At 39.7% G+C, this 17,638-nt stretch overlaps 1 protein-coding gene across 1 annotated transcript in view; it reads right to left on the bottom strand.

Moving 5' to 3' along the window:
* The window catches only part of PRKD1 (protein kinase D1), a 274,425-nt gene extending 257,262 nt beyond the window's left edge, over positions 1–17,163 (bottom strand). Inside the window, exon 1 of the mRNA XM_067534536.1 lies at positions 16,747–17,163. Coding sequence (XP_067390637.1) covers positions 16,747–16,941 — 195 coding nt within the window. The 5' untranslated portion in view covers positions 16,942–17,163. The remainder of the gene's footprint in view (positions 1–16,746) is intronic.
* Positions 17,164–17,638: the final 475 nt, after the last annotated feature.

Here is a 17,638-nt window from a genome sequence, read left to right as displayed (position 1 = left end):
AATAATTTTTATCAGTTATTTTTCATCATGCTTTTTGCAATTTTATCCAACTGTCAAGCAAGCCACTTATTTTTTTCTGTACCTTTCTCTTTCAATATTTTAAGTTGCCTTGTATATAGTATTATAGTAATTACTATAATATAAGAGCTGCTTGACTGCATCATTCTTAAGGATACAGCCTCTCCGGATATTGCCTCTTGGAGGTTGTCACTAAAAGGCAACATATACACCATATGTAAATCCAACTATATCCTAACCAGAACAGCCAATGAGTACAACTGGAACACAAATTCACAACATGTAGCAAAACTCTTGGATCAAAGCTGACCGAAGCTGACATACTTTCCACATGAGATGTATCTTGAGTATCCCTGAGAGATTCCATCTGTGTCACGTAGGAGGGTGCTGCTGCATTACTTTAAACGGAACAAAGTTTGTGTTAATGATTATGCTGAAATACACAAACTAAGGAGAAATACACAAAGCCAATGAAGGGTGAAATAGAGATCAACCAAATTGTTTTAATACAAAATTGGAATACAATCCCAGACCCTCGTGCTGATCTGAGATACACAGTTCTGATACAACCTTAGCCAGGTTATTCCTAAGAAAAAATCAAGTGGGGGGGAAGGAGTAGGGGATTAGTAAAAGCTTGATTTGAACTACAACACTTGACTGTGACATTGAAGTAAAAACAGTGACTTTGTTTTCTGAATTCTGAGGTTTTCCATATCCACTTTTTGGAAGTCAGCTTGGGATAGCATGAAGATTAATGCATAGCTGTACATGTAGCTAAAATATAGACGAGAAATGGCAACATGTGTTTTCAACAGAATAGTGGAAGTGTTCTTTTTTCCCCAGAACTACTCATTTTGATAATCTTTTCTTCATTGTTGTCTCTGCAATCATTGCACACTATGTTTATTATTTGCACAATTATGTTTTTAACTGCTGCAGCAAAATTTGGATGAGGTGTGACAGCCAAAACACTGAGAAATGAGAATTTCCCAGTGTTCCTTTCATAACATTTCACCTGAGAATCTGGTAGCTAGGTTTAACACAACTCTTTCCACTACAGTAATTTACCAGCTTTGCTAAGAGACAAGAGCCTGCGGAGACTTCTAAAGTCATCAGAGCTGATGTCCTGTTAGATAAGAGAGAGATCAGTTACATTATGAAAAATACACTTTTTGTCAAGACATTTCCCCCCTTTTTTCTTCAGACTGTTCTAAGTTTCACTGCAGAACTTCTTCCTCAGAAGTTTCTCTGTTCAGAACAACAACCTCCCCTGTGGAAAAGGACATTGAGAAGACTGTACAAGTTGCAGCTGCACTCACAGCATGCAAATGGCCACTGTACACCTGTAAGTGTGACCATCTTGCTTTGACTTACTGGGGACAGAGTTAAAAGCTTGAGCTGAAGAACTAGGGGCCATAACAACTCAGATCATCTGTGGGTCAGCACAGAAGGGGACCTGTAACACACACTCACCAGGGGATTACATAAACACAAAGAAACCCAATCCTGTATATTTAATATTTTACCACTGCTTAACCAAGTAGTCTGAGTTTGTATGTGTGAGGATTTCTTTGAGGTGTGGGAGTGTCAAGTTTTCTAGGATCTGGTGCACAATTTGAACATTAAGACGACCCTATTTTTAACATCTTTAAGACCTAGTGGCCCTCCTAGTCACAGCTGCATCTTCTCTGAAATTTGGAAATTGATGTGATTATTGTGGAAACTGTTCCTAAAGCTGAAAATTTTTAAGACAAACCTATTTAATATCTTAAAAAGAGGACAAACTGAACATACTTTAAGATTATATGCACATATTAAAGAGGGAATGTACACTTTAAGAAGAAACAAGAGGAAGATATACTGTAGTGACATGAATACAGGAATGGGATTTGGGAATGCTAAAATTACAGTCCCAATTTACAAACGGTAGTATATTGTATGTCGGGTGTTTAAAATTACACTTGCAAGATTTACGGAGAGTCAGCCACTAAAAGAAGCCTCCAATACAGGCACACACAAAGGAAGAGCTCAGGTCCACATAAGTGACAGAACATTCATATTAAGTGTTATAGTTTAAAATACTCAGCAGTGAAGTGTCCTTAGTGATCATTTCACAACTCCTAAACTCTAGTGACTGCAGCACGTGCACAGTTAGCAGTCCACAACCATTAACCTGTGTTATAGATAACGACATGGTGTCAGAAGATGATACGTTTTGCTTGGTGCAAGAAATGCAAGTTTTCCTCCCATCCAAAACTGAGGAAGCAAACAGAATTGCAAAGAACCAAACAGATGGTGCAGAGTGCCAGGGAAAAAGCAAGCACAGATGAGAAGTGAAAGTAAAACAAAAAAGAAAAAAAGTATTATAAACTAAAATTCACACCTAAATTAGTGGTATATGCATGGATGTATGCAAACTTTCAACACTATTAGCTGTACATAACAATTTGACACAGATCTGGAGTGATGCTTCCTAACTTTTGTGAAAGCGTCTCCAGCAGAAAAAACAAGAAGAGGATTTAAAAGTAACAACCCTACTTCATGAACTGAGTGAGGAAGCTCTTGAAATGTTTAACACATATGGGAAGGTTTAGAAATTATTTTAACCCTAAGAAGCAAATTGTTTTTGAGTAGCACCAAATCTATTCTCATCCTCACCTGGGAGCACACTGGTAGGAATATAACAGAACTGAGTCAGAAAGCAAAAAACTGTGAGTTTGGTAGGGCTGAAAATGATATGCTAAACAAAAAGCTGAGGGAAAGGCTACGAAGGGAACTGAAAGCCTTGGACATTTGCAGAAGCCAGAAAAATGCAAATGCATAACATGTCTGGGAAAAACACTGAAAAGTTCACATAGGATATTCAGACCTTACCACATGAGGGCCTGCACTAGTCAACTATGCTTACACCTTGTGCAAAAAACTTATTTTCACACAGTGGTAAAGCACAGTAAAGCTGTCCAGTTCATGGCCACATGTGATTTATTGAAATAGAGTTCTCTCCACACATATGAACAGAGCAACAAAGCCACCTCAAAGGAGACAGCACATATCACTGGTCAAAACAAACAATGTACACTCCTTGGAGAGACAGTATTATGGGATGACAATACTCATGCAGCTAATCCAACAGAAGCTTGATATTCAATTCTCTATACAAGGAATATATCTATAAAATTCAAGCTTGATGGAGAGTCTGAAGCAAATATTTTATCAGAACACAGTTTAAGGCAGATTCTGGGTCCAGTCAAAACAAGACGACAGTCTTAAGTTATGCTAAGTGCATATACAGAAGCTCCAGGATAGAACCCTTAACAGAAGTAATTCTCAGTGCAGCAACAGCCAAAGAAAAAAAATCAGATTATGCTTTTTCATTATTACACTACTAGACAAAGAAGATTTCATGGAGTTCAACCAAGTATGAAGAATGGGAACATTACACACTAAGGCTGCACTAACAAAGAAGGATTAGTTATACATTACCCAGATATCTTCCAGGGACTAGAATGGCTCCCTGGAACACAACACATACACAAACCCATCTGTGACTCTGCAATCCATGGATGCAAAAATACAATATTTTCTGAGTCTGACAGACTCAAAGTCGTACTAAGACATTTGAAATGGTGGGTGTAATAGTTAAAATGAACACACCTACATTTTGGGTTAACAATTGGGGCAGGGATGGAAGTTAATTTAAAAGATACAAGCAATCTCTTCAATAGCCATTATCTTCAAGAACTCATTGAGGATGTATGAATCCCAGATGACTGGAGAAGGGCAAACAGTACCTAAAGGTCCTGAGGAATTACAGACCAGTCAGCCTAACTTCAATACCTGGAAATATATCAGAACAAATTAAAAAATCAGTTTGTAGAGACACAAGGTGGTTGAGTTGATATCTTTTATTGGACCAACTTCTATCGGTGAAAGAGACAAGCTTACACAGAGTTCTTCTTCAGGTCTCTGAATCTGGGAACCAACAGGACAACAATAACACTGCAATCAGTTTGTGAGCACCTAAACAATAATAGGCTATAAGTAATAGCCAACATGGATTTGTCAAGAACAAATCATGTCAAACCAATCTCATTTTCTTCTTTGACCAAGTTACTGGCCTAGTGGATAGGGAGGAGCTGTAGACATGACATATCTTGATTTTAGTAAGGCTTTTGATGCAGTCCCATATGACATTCTCATAAGCAAACTAGGGAAATGTGGTCTAAATTAAATTACTACAAGATGGATGCAAAATTGTTGAAAGATCACACTCAAAGAGTAGTTATCAGTGATTCAATGTCAAACTGGGAGAGCATACCTAGTAGGTCCCACAAGGGTCAGTCCTAGGTCTAGTACTATTAAATATTTTCATTAAAGACTTGAGTAATGAAGTGCAGAGTATGCTTATAAAATTTGTGGATGACAAAAAGCCTGAAGAGGTTGCAAGTACTTTGGAGAATAGGATTAGAATTCAAAATGACCTTAACAAATTGGACAATTGGTCTGAATTCAGCAAGATGAAACTCAAAAAAAGACAAGTGTGACACAATTGCAGAAAAGGCTAGTATTCTAAGATGTATTAACAGGAATATCATACGTAAGACATAGAAGGTAATTATCCCACTCTACTCAGCTCTGATGAGGCCTCAACTGGAGTATTATATGCAGTTATGGGCACCACACTTTAAGAAAGAGGTGGACAAACTGGAGAACATCCAAAGGAGACCTACAAAAATGATAAATGGTTTAGAAAACATGACCTATGAGGAAAGGCTGAACAAATGGGCATGTTTAGTCTTGAGGAAAGAAGACTGAAAGGAAACCTGATAACAGTATTCAAATACGTTAAGAGCTGATCAGTTACCAATTGTTCTCCACTGATACTAGGAGAGGAAGTAATCAGTTGAATCTGTACCAAAGAAGATTTAGGTTAGAAATTAGGAAAAGCTTTCTAACTGTAAGGATAATTAAGCACTGGAATAGCATTCCAAGGGGAAGTTGTGGAATCCCCTTCACTGGAGGTTTAAGAAACAGGTTAGACAAACAACTGTCAGGGATGGTCTAGATGTATTTGACTGTTTCTCAGCATCGGGGGCTGGACTAGACGGCTTCTTGAGGTTGCTTCCAGTCCTATATTTTTATGATTCTATACCTAGATCCTCCAGTTCCTAATAAGGCCAGAAAAAGGCAGGATTACAACATCAATATGTGTCCAGTGTCAACGAGGTGGGAAAAAATTGACGTTAGAGGTTGCTCACAACATGTACAACAAGCAACTTAACAAAATGGGTGAAGACACTGATCATAGGTCTCTTATAAGATTTTAGATCCATGTCTAGATTGATCTATTAATCTCAGACCTTTATGCTCCATTATTTTCACCAGTAGTAATTGTAACATTTAATTCCTTACCCACCGCTACCATTATACCTTGTGCACTTCTTATAGCAGTAGCCCAAAGAAATTTGAAACAGTATCAACTACTAGTAAAAGATTTAATCAAAATAGTTTCAAGTAAAACAAAGGAAAACAAAACTATCTCCTTTTTAATGCAGACTTGAAGAAGTATACGGGGTTTTATACGAATAGTCACAATATAATACATTGTACTTTTTCCCCACCAAGATTTCTTCTCATGATCTGTGGATGAACATTTCTTCCCTCCTACTACATTTTTGTAAGATTTTTTTAAATTATTATTGATTTTTTTAAAGTAATACACACATAAAAGTAGAACTCATGCAAGAAAATGTATCCAGGTATCATTCACATTTTAGAGGCAGGGCCCAAGCATAATTTTTTCAGGCTCAATACAAACTTGTAACATGAGCCCCCTCCCACAATCCCTCATCCCATACATATAATCTCATGAACCATGAAATTTTTTTTCCTCATGGTAATGGGGGTTGCAGCCTGGGCCCGGCCCTCCAGGGCCTCCGGGCCCCAGTAAAGTGTACCCTTTCCTCCCTCCCCCCATGGGGGCCCTGTTTAGAGGACATAGGGTCAAATTATCATGTTCTCATAAAAACAAGGATGGACCACACAGCCTAACATTCCAGTCTTTCATGCATAAGCTTAATTTCATCTTTCTACTCTCCTTTCCCTCACACCTATCCCTTAATTTTTTTCCTTCTCCAAAAATAAATCTAGAAGTCACTTGCTCATCTGTTAAGTGATGTACTGTCATCTCAGCTGCCATTTTTCCAGCAAGTGCAAATACAACACCCTTAAACTTCTTTTATAAATTAGGTTCTTCACACATTTTTATTGATTTACAATGCACTGTTTCCAAGTAATTAACCTCCCTTATATGGTTCAATGACCACTACTGCATACAGTTCTGCAGGTTGGAGTCTAACCAATGTCTCATATAGTGAAATGTTTACAATCCATCATACCACCAATAAAACATAGTATCTTGTTTGTCTTCATAGTGATTGCACCTTAGTTTCATGATTTTTCCACAATAAACCCCAGATCTTCTTCTATCTGATAGATGATAGGTACCTCATCCCCAAACTACAAGTAATTATCATACATTTTCTACATTTAATTGCATTTAGGATCACAAGAACAAGTCTCCTACATCAGTGGTTTCAACCAGGGTTACACAGAGGTCTTCCGAGGCACATCAACTCATCTAGATATTTGCCTGGTTTTACAACAGGCTATATAAAAAGCACTAGCAAAGTCAGTACAAACTAAAATTTCATACAGACAATGACTTGTTTATACTGCTCTATATACTATACACTGAAATGTAAGTACAATATTTATATTCTAATTGATGTATTTTGTAATTGTATAGTAAAAATGAGAAAGTAAACAATTTTTCCCTAATAGTGTTCTGTGACACTTTGTATTTTTATGTCTGATTAGCAAGTCGTTTTTAAGTGAAGTGAGACTTAGGATGCAAGACAAATCAGACTCCTGAAAGGAGTACAGTAGTCTGGAACAGTTTCCTAAATAACACAAGCCTTTTTTAATCTGGCTGCATTGCCCCTCATTATATACTGTACCTCCAACTTCACATCATATGGAAACTATAGGCAAAATTATCTGTGAAGTTCTCTTGCATGATCTGGATCTCTTTAATATTAAGAACATGGAATTCCCAATGAGGTCAATGGGCTTTCAGTAAATGAAACAGCCACAGAACAAGCAACAGAAGTCTGGAGCTCTGAGATTTGTTCTCAAATTAACTCATGTTTAAATAATTATTATATATAAATATACAACAGAGTTCCTAAAACACCACTTGGAATATTCCATTTGTAACCCCTTCCAAGCCTACAAAAGCCTCAATGGTTCTGCTGATAAACCAGTTCTCAATCTAGTATCTCATTCTACCTCTCACTCCATGACTCTTCTTTTTGTAGCCTTTAATCTCTAACGTGGAACCATGTCAAATGCTTTTAGAAGATATAGGTATGCTACACTCATCAAATTTCCTTTAGCTATCACAGCAGTGATACAACTACCCCACTACAACAGTTACTTAACCCACTATTTCCTTTGCCTAATCCAAACTGACACATTTTAATCAAACTGTTTTTTTCCAGGTGTTCCACATTCCTTAAAATAATTTCCCCAAAAAAGCTACTGTTATACACATTGGTTTATAGTTTCTGGGTTCGCCTTTGGATCTTTTATTAGAGCTTAACACTTTCAAATCTTCAGAAATTTCTCTTGAAGCTAGTAAAGAAATTTTAAACATCCATTAAAAAGGATCATATTTATCTGCTTACTTCAAAACTTCTCTGGATCTTGTTCTTTGTATACTTCAAATCTATCTGATCTTTTTATAACGAATTCTGTTATCTGTGTATTATTTGTAATAATATTTTACCTGCAATAATACCATTCTACCATCTATTAAAGCTCTGCCTATGTTGCTGTTGAAAAAATGATCCATAGCTCAGATACATCTCCACTCTCTTCTTCTGTGTCAGGTACAAACCCTGTTAATTTGACTCTTTAAAAAATAATCTTTCCTATTTGAAATTATGTATGCAGTTTAATTTTAATTAGGCATCTTTTCTATATGAGAAATAAAGGTTCTATATGTGATGGAATACTTCATGTAGCAGGGGGGAAAAAAAGCTACCTAAGTTGTTTGTTCAGGAGAAACACAGAAGGAAGAGACAGATACTGAATGAAAGGTTCAAGTTAGGTCAGAAAGTTCATTCAAGATGTCACACTTTCAGAGTAGCTGCAGCTCTATTCCCCACTCCATGGTCACTCAAGGGCACCTACTTAAAGTTTTCCAGCTCCCAGCCATTACCTCTGCTAGGTGGAGACCCACATCTCACTCCCTTCTGACCAGGGGTTTTAATGCTGCAGAGCACCCTGCCTTTCACTGTGATATCTCCAGCAAGCCAGTCTGCCTAAAAGACAGTCTGTGCTTTGCTTTCTCTGTGGGCTATGACCAGTGTATTACCAGCAGTTATAAGTTACCACACATCTCCTTCTAAGCAAGCACCTTTATTCTTAAAGCAAAAACATTACAGAAAAAGCATATAAAAATAATAAATGATCTTACATGCATGATAAAAAGCTTCCTAGAGACTAACTCCAACATAGGGCTTTGGTAGATATCAGTCTTTTAAACCCCAAAATTGTGTTTTCCCTGTGGTTAAAGGTTCAAATCAGATCTTTAGGGCAGATCAGCCATATATTTATACAGCCTGGGTCTTGGATCTTGCCTTCTACAATAGGTAATGAGCAGACAGTCGCCCTCTCCTCAGGGCCTAACTTCAAAAGGCTGAGGTTTTGCATAAAGATGTGGAATTTGCATTAGCTACTCCCCTGGGATTCCCCAGGAAATCCACTTAAAACTTGCTGTCTCAGAAAGTCCATACTTATCAGGCACAATTTAATATAGTCTCTTGAACTCCTCACAAGAGTGTTGAACTCAGTACAACAGAACACTACCACAACACATTAGATACTAACAGAAACAAATAGTTTCAGATCATTAGAAAACTTGTATAAATTTTAGCTTTTCTCCCATTGTATTTATCAGAGTGCGTTGCACAAAATAAGATTTTCTTCCTTTCTTAATGGCTGCCAAAACATTAAAAGAAAAAGTAGAAGAAAATTGTGAAGACCTTTCCTGATTTGATACCTTTTAGAGCAACTAAGAAGTCTAGTCTTGCTGCACTTTGCTACATTCTTTCCCTTAAATCTTAGCCCGAAGAAGCATTCTGTTATGTTCAGCTAAACCCCAAAAGGGCAATAATTCAAGTTTGCCTGTCTACAGACAACAAAACTTTTATTTTGCAATATATTCTCACTCTTATGGAGGAGATATTCTAAAAGTCAAGTGCTGATGCTTTCTGGTAGATTCTCACTTCTTTTCAACTACATCACCACTTGGATGATTTTGCTCTACTTCAGATGAAGAACAAATAACTCTACATGAACAAGCATGAAGAATTTTGTATTAGCGGTTCTATCTATGAACCATGTAAACTCAAGGGGATTCAATTTAGTCTTCAGAGCAGTTCTTAAGAGATTCAGAGATGTTTGAATTCATGCTGCCAATTGACATGTGCCATTGCACCTTGCTGAGAACGTACTGATAAAAGGTCAACAGCGTGTTCCCCTCCATATAACTATCTCAGGATGACACGCAGGCAATAGTGATTTTTGTGGCCAACACAGAACAATACTCTTTTGACAACAATCTTTTTCCTTCACTTCACTACCCACATTGTATTAGCTGCTAATGTAACCACATACTTTCACAAAGTAAAAAGCACCTTAACCTTTACATTTCAGATGCTATCATTATTCACATATACATGCACACTATCCATTACCTATATGGGCCTGATCTTACAGGCTTAACTTCATGCATTCTGAGAGGTTTCATTTACTCTAACAGTGCTACTGATATTGCATAAAGTTAAATGTGCATAAATCTTTTCAGGACCAAGGTCACAGGCACCAGTCTTGCAGCAAGACCTGCATTCCTGCCAAGCTCCATTGACTTCAATGAGGCTCTGTACAGGCACAATGGTCTGTTTGCACAAATTTCCCTGCAGGATTGGGGCCAAAGGGCCTAATCTAGGAGACACATATGTGAGTAAACCTATAGCTAGAGTGAGTTTATGGTCACCATAAAAGAGGGAGAGCTGAGTTTTACAGTCTAATATGGCAACCAAAAACGAATAATGAAATTAATTTAAATTGTTTCTCCTGGATCCCAGTCTAATACCTCATGGTACAAATTTGGGACAGATTACATAAAACATAGTACATGTCTTGTAGGTAGCATGAACCTACTTTACAGGCACAAAAGTACTTGAGAACAGTGATATTTCACTCCCATGAAATCTCCTCCTTGACCATGACAAGCAAGTTACAATTTCCTGTAATATCAAAAGCAAATGCTTAAAATGTAAACAAGTTACAGTGCTATGTTCTTCCAAAAATAATAAGCATGTGGTAATGTAACAGGAAAACATGCTCTTAATAAAAAACCTTCTTTCAGTTCTAGAGCATGAAATGGTTCAGAATGATAAATATTCAGAAAATAAGGAGTCGAGGGGAAATTTACTTCTATAATGTGCATAGAAAGTTGAATCATTCCTTGCTAGATTATCCTTTATTGTAGCTCTTCATTATTTTCTTAATTGACAGAGTCTCAGAATTCTTGTGTAATCAACTGCAAGAGGTTGACACTGTAGTCACTGCTGCTAGTGTGCTTTCAACATATATACTTAATACAGCCTCAGCTTCATACTATTTGTATACTAACTTTTGTAATAGAAGCAAACATATGTAATTTAGTCATACATACTGAAATATTCTACCCAGTAGTTCTAGATGCTTTTGCAATCTTTTAAAAGAAAAAAAACTAAAGCCTCAATTCTGAAAATACTTACAACAAAGAGTAACTTTACTCATGCAAATAATATTGTGTGTAATGAGACTACTCATGTGAATAAAGTTATGCCATTGTAGGTGTTTGTAGAATAGGGCTCTAAAGGAAAATTCCACAGTACAAATAAACTAATCTCAACCAAAAAGATGTAACCCACCAGCAACAAAACTAAATTTCTTCAATCATTCCCCACCCTCAAGTCATCCTCTCCCCAAAACAGGGTGGACAAAAATCAATGATTTTTTTTAAAAAAAAAATGTTAAATCGTATTTTTTTTAAATCATCAATAAAATACTAAATTTCTCTCTCATTTAAAAAATAACAGTCTCATAAAAATGAATTAATGGCACTAGTCTGTCCAGCCTAACTACCAGCTCTTGCTTCTTGAAAGTTCTGGGCTTTCAGTTTCTGTTTCAGTTTCTGTTTCTCAGCCGACTAAAGTCACATGTGCGAAGAAAGACAGGCTGGATAGGATTGTTGTTCTGTGCTTATGTGGTGGTGGAGCTGGGCCAAGTAAGGCAGAGTAGTTAAGACAATGTCTCAAAGACAGAGAGACAAAGGCTGGAGGCAGAGTAGAAAGGAAGTGTGGAGTGGATTGGAAAGAAAAAGGGAAGACATTATTCAGTACACACACACAGCTTCCTATATTCCCCCACACTTTTGCCACGGAAAAACTGTGATGGCTTCTGGAAGTAAGAGAGACCCTAACTGGGAATATTTTGAAGAAATTCCTTCCCTGGGTAAAAAAGGAAAGCATGTCAAGTGTAAGCAGTGCAAGAAGGAGATGCAGGGCCTAGTTGCAAGAATGAAACATCATGATAAAAACTGCTTATTGGGAGAAAATGATGTGGATGAAGATGTGGATATGTCTGAAGAACAATGTGGATCAACTGTAGTAACTTAAATAATTCACTTTGCAATGCATCGTTCTTCAAGACTCTCTCTATGCCTTTTAGTATAAGTGTGATTTAACAAGTAAATTCCCAAGCTGTTTGCTATGTTCGATGTTGCTAGAAAAAAAAGTTTAGCTTAACTAATTCTAATGGCTTGTTTAATTAGTTAACTAGGTTTAGAATCTACCACGCAAGTATACAGTACAGAAAGCTGCAGTAAGAGAAATCTAGAGTTGCCAGTTGCCACTGGGTGTCATTTTCTTATTTTATATTATATAATACATGCCCTTTATTTTGGAACATCATGGCCACAGACCATAATGGTGATGCCATAAATCTATTCCCTGTTTTACTTCAGCATAACTCAGCTTTCCCAAAGAAACCCCATCCTATACTTGTTTTCTCAAAAAAAAAAAAAAAAAAAAAAACAGAAGTGCCAGTGAGTTCTATGGGGCTTACTCCTAAATTAAGTGCACTTTAAGTGCAGTCAGTCTTAGCTTTTTTGGTAATTTGGAATTGGATCTGCATCCTTGCTGAAAAAAATGTAAATGTTTAACTGAATAATAGAGTGAGAAGAACTGAGGAGAACGACTATTCAAAATCATTTCTGAATTTTGTATCAAGATTCCATTTAAGCATAAGAGACTTTGACTGTGACTATCTGTAACAACTTCAGTCATCCATTGGTACTGTTAGCAGCAGTGCTGCGACTAAATGTATTTTAGACAACAAAGTATCAGTAGCAAGCAAAAGATTTCAATCATCCAGTAAAACCACCACCATAGGTTTATAGTAAGGACCAGAAAATACCAACAAGACACCACAGATGAAAAGATTGCTCAGTTCATTTATGCCACAAATTTTCCTTTTCGCATTGTTAACAATAAACACTTCATTGACATGGTTGAGTCCTTACGACCAGGCTACACTTCACCTGACAGAGCAGACACTGGTGGAAGGTTAATAGATACAGTGTATGAGAAGGAACTTGAACAGTGTGGAAGAAATACAGAGTGGAAATTTACCAGTTTAAGCCTTGATGGGTGGAACAATGTACACAATGATCCAGTAATATGTGCTTGTGTGACAACAGAAGATGGGTTTGCATATCTTTCAGAAACAATGGATACATCGGGAAATGCCTACACAACAGAATATTTAAAAGAAGTGGCAGTGAAAGCTGTAATAAACTGTGAACAAAAATTTAACTGTCATGTGCGCAGTTTTGTCACAGACAATGCTGCAAACGTGGCAAAGATGAGAAGATACTAAGAAGAAAAAACGGAAGGATGCTCCTTAATAACATATGGTTGAAGTGCCCATTTAGTGCATCTTTTAGCCAAAGACTTAAGTATGTCTTCTCCAGGAATAAAAGAAAATGTTGTTGAAGTCACAAAATACTTCCGTAACAACCGTTTTCCTTCAGCTTCACCAAAGAGAACAGGAGGATACAAACTAATTCTTCCTCAAGATGGAATTCAGTGGTTGATTGTTTTGAACAATATATTAAGAACTGGCCTATTCTCATGAAACTTTGTGAAGAAAACCATGATAAAATAGATGGAAGTATCTCATCCAAAGTATCTAACATTGGATTAAAGAGGAATGTAGAGGATATGCTCAGTATACTGAAGCCTATATCCATAGCGTTAAACAAACTTCAGAGAAATTGTTGCTGCATTGCCAATGTTGTCGAAATCTGGAATGCACTTCAAGAAACATTGAAGAAATAAATACCTCACCAGAAAGTTAAACTGCAGGCAATAAAGAAGCGAATGGATCAAGTACTAACTCCACCTCATTTTCTTGCGAACATTCTCGACCCCAGATATAAAGGTAGATGCCTAACTTCTGAAGATGATACTGCCATGGCATGGGCATCTCAAAATCACTCCTCAGTTATCCCAGTCATAATAAATGTCAGGGCTGGAGTGGAACCATTTAAATAGTACATGTTTACTGATGATGTTTTGAACAAAGTTAATCCCATGAATTGGTGGAAATCATTAGCCAGGTACCTTGAAACAGAGTTCCTTCAGTTTCTAAGCCAACTTTTCACAGCAGTAGCTTCCTCTGAAGGCAGAGAGAGAATATGTTCATCATTTGGTATTATTCACTCAAAGCTAAGAAATCGACTGGGAGTTGAAAAAGCAGGAAAACTCGTATTTCTGTTTCAGACTATGAATAAAAATGACAGTGGGAGTGGGGAAGATGAGAGCTAGTTGAAGAAGTTTTAAGGACAGCATGTGTTTAGTGTTGTGATGTCTTGTCTGTTAGAGTTAATAAAATTTGAAAATTAAAAAAAAAAAAAGAGAGAGAGACAGCCAGCAACTCGGGAGACTGCTGCAATTGCAAATGTGAAACATTTATGCAACATTTAAGATTTAGTTTAATAAAATATAAGTGCTATTGTGTTTGTGTGTAAGATTTAGTTCTTACCATTCCTAATATACTGCTGCTGCATCTGCAGCTTGACACAGGTAATGAATATTATGTACTATTTCCTAAATTAATAAAAATCAAGTTATCTAAAAAAATTACAGAAAGTATACCCTCCTAATTGTTGGAAAATGCTGTATTGAGTTGTAAATTAAAATATTTTAGTGATCAGATTTGCACCATTGTTTAAGAAATATATGAAGAAGTATCGGTGGGAAACTTGATTTAAATCAATGACTTTCTCTTGGTGATTTAAATCACCTTGATTTAAATCAATCTACCCTGTCCCAAAAGCCTGAAAAAAACAGATGACCTTTGCAGCATCTGCTGAACAACAACAAACTGGTGCCCTAATAAACCATGGAAAGGACAGAAATCCACATTCGAGGACACTACACAGAAAAACACCTGAGTGTTTATTTCTTTTTCAAATGAAGTAATATGTTACAGTTACTGAATGCAACTGTTTAAGATTCATAGGCCGGTTCTTACTACAAACTCAGTATTTCAGACATGAGAGCCAATTTATTTAAATTAGTAGTCCTTTTTTAGGCAACATAATGCTGTTGTCAAATTATGTTGTGGACACAAAATACCCCACACTAGAACACTAGGAACAGATTAAACAAATATGCTAATCTGGGCACAAAACTATGAACAATGAATACAATGATCTGGGTGTGTTTCCATTATTTCCAGTACAATATGTTATGAATGGTCTAATGGATAAAAGTACTTCGTCTGCCTTCTATATAGAAAGCAACCTGTTTCTCTCTAGCTTTGAATATAAACACTGTAATATTAAACAAAAGATGTTTCTCTATTGAAATTATTTAAATAAATGTGCACATCAAAACAAATAACCTCTTAAAATGTTTTAAAAAACAAAAACAAAAAGTATATAAAAGTTAAACTGACATGTTCAAACTATTTTGAAACCATGTTTATTAAATACACCGTAATAAACAAAATGGAAAAGATCACCATATTTAAGGAAACTTTGTATGATTTACCCTACACCAAAACTTAAAGTGACTCCATCAACTTAAACACACACACACACACCCCTGCCTGAAATTCTTTTATCTATTATGCCTAAGATTATTATAATGAAACAATTAAGGGAGAAATGGTTTCCTTACTCTTTCAGTTTCTTTATTTTGGGTCTCTGACAATACTGTGTCTCCACTGTTTTCCCCTCTATAGTCAGAGTCATTTGTTTGGCATGGGTCTTTCACACTCCAATAGGACAGAGAGAAAAATATTGTTTTGAAAATGTGTTATTGTCAATTTCTGTGGGTTTATCAATCAGGGAGGTGGAGGGAGCTAAGGGCAGATGTAACACCTGAAACTAGTTTTAAGTCATTTTGTGAGGTTTACTAGAGTTCAGGTTGACTAATGATGATGCCAGAATTCCAGAAGAAAAGCAAACCAAAGAAGTCAATGCCATCTTTATAAAGTTTGTCACTTTTCATAACTTCCTGGAACAAAGATTTCTGCCCAGCATTCTACACACGACTTTTAAATTGTCGGTGGTTCTACAACTACAGAGCTCAGAAGGGCTGGTGACAGGGAGCGATTCAATTAGCCTCGTTATACACAGAGGTCACCTGCCAATTCCCAAGGCTGAAATTCAACACCAGCTCATTCCAGCGCCCCTCGTCTACCCCACATCCCTTTGTACTGGCGCCTGCCACTTATCATCACTTCCGTTTTCACCCTGCCTGCTCAATTTGTCCCCAAAACGCTTTTAAATGGGAAGCGTTTCATGAGCGCTAAGAGCTTGTTTAGACAGTGTTTGATGGGGAACTAGGGCAACAGATCTTTGCGCTTTACCGGCCCTCTCATGTTACCGCCCAGCTGCAGAAAAATCGCCCAGTCCTCCAGAGACGCCAGCTGCCCTGCATTAAACTGCCACATAATACGTGACAAGTGTGTGTCAGCTCGCAAGGTCAAAGCCTGCATCAAATGGCACAGAGCGCAGCGGGGACGGAGGGCGCCTGGGTTACTGGACACGGCCTGCCTGGGAAGGAGAGCGTGAAACTCTGCCCACTGGCTTGGTTCCCGGTTTGTAAAATGGAAAGTTTCCTCCGCCAGCGGGGCTGCGGGAGGGGGTTATTGTGCCAGAAGCCCCCCACCTTCACCCGCTTCCTCCTCTCCTTTCCCCTCCCCTCGTCCTCCTGATAGAGCGATGGCTTGTAATTACACCGGGCCCTGCCTGCATGGCGACTGAGCCCTTACAGCAACAAGCCAGCCAGCGTCCCGAGCGAGGCTTGCACACAACTAGTGCACGGGGCCAGTCGGAGAGGCGAGCTGGTCTCTCTGCGATCGCTGCCTTCAGCGCCCGGACTGGAGCCCAGTCCCCGCGTCGGCGGGGGACCGGCCGGGCAGCAGGGAAGTTCCGAAGGCGCCGGCGGCGGCCGGGAGTCGAGAGTGGGAGGGAGCCGGCCGGGCGCGGGGCAGAGTTTGGGGCGGGAGCTCCGCCTCTGGGTCCCCCTCTCTTACCTTTTGGTCCACGATGGAGCAAGCCATTTCCCGGACGTGCGCCAGGCTGAATTCCCCCGACGAGTCCTGCAGCAGCAGCACCGGCTCCCGGCTCAGCCCGATCTGGAGGTGAAAGGAGATGCCGACGCCGCCGGGAGCAGCCCCCGCCGCCGGCTGCAGAGGGCTGGGCGGCCGGATCACCGGAGGGGCGCTCATGGAAAACTTCCCGCGGGAGCAGCAGCGGCGGCGGCGGGAGAGGCAAAGAGAGAGACAGCGGCGTGAAAAGTTGGTGGCAGCCCCAGGCGCGGTGCGGATCCCCCCCGCCGAGTGCCAGGGGAGCCCCGGCGCCGCTCCCGGGTGAAAATGGCGCGGGGGAGGGGGAGGATGCAGACAGGAAAAGGCGGCGAGACGGCCGGCGCGAGGGGGGAGCCCAGCCCAGCCGAGGTGCCGCTGCCGCCGCCGCTGCTGGCTCCGGCTGCGGACTGAAGGCGGCGGTCAGCAGCTCGCCGCACGCTACGAGCCCAGGGGGAGGGAGGAGGCAGCGCAGCCATGAGCCGCCACACGGCGGCCGCCGGAGCAGCAGCCGCCAGGCACCCAAGTGTCCGGAGGGGGCGGCTGAGGTGTCCGCCTAGCCAGAGACCTCCCCCTCCTCGGGCCACTCAGTCCCTCCAGCCCCTACCCCGCCCCGCCCCGCGGCGCCCGAGTTCTTCGCTCCCCTCTTCTCCCCTGGGACACCTGGAGTCCGCACCCCTCGCCCCACCCTGGGCTCTCTTCCCCGCCCCTCCCCCCGGAGCCGGCTCCCAACAGGCAGCGAGCAGGGAGAGAACCTGTCTGGCCCACGAGCATCCTCCCCATCCCGGGCGTGGTACCTTCAACGCCGCCTTCATCCCGGCAGCTGCCCAGCTCCCGCTGC

This window comes from Emydura macquarii, unplaced genomic scaffold (assembly GCF_026122565.2).
Source record: "Emydura macquarii macquarii isolate MOO-44397 ecotype Brisbane River unplaced genomic scaffold, CSIRO-AGI_Emac_v2 contig_374, whole genome shotgun sequence".
Lineage (NCBI taxonomy): Eukaryota > Metazoa > Chordata > Testudines > Chelidae > Emydura > Emydura macquarii.
The sequence above is the reverse complement of the archived record's forward strand: the minus strand, read 5'-3'. Positions and strand labels throughout refer to the sequence as shown.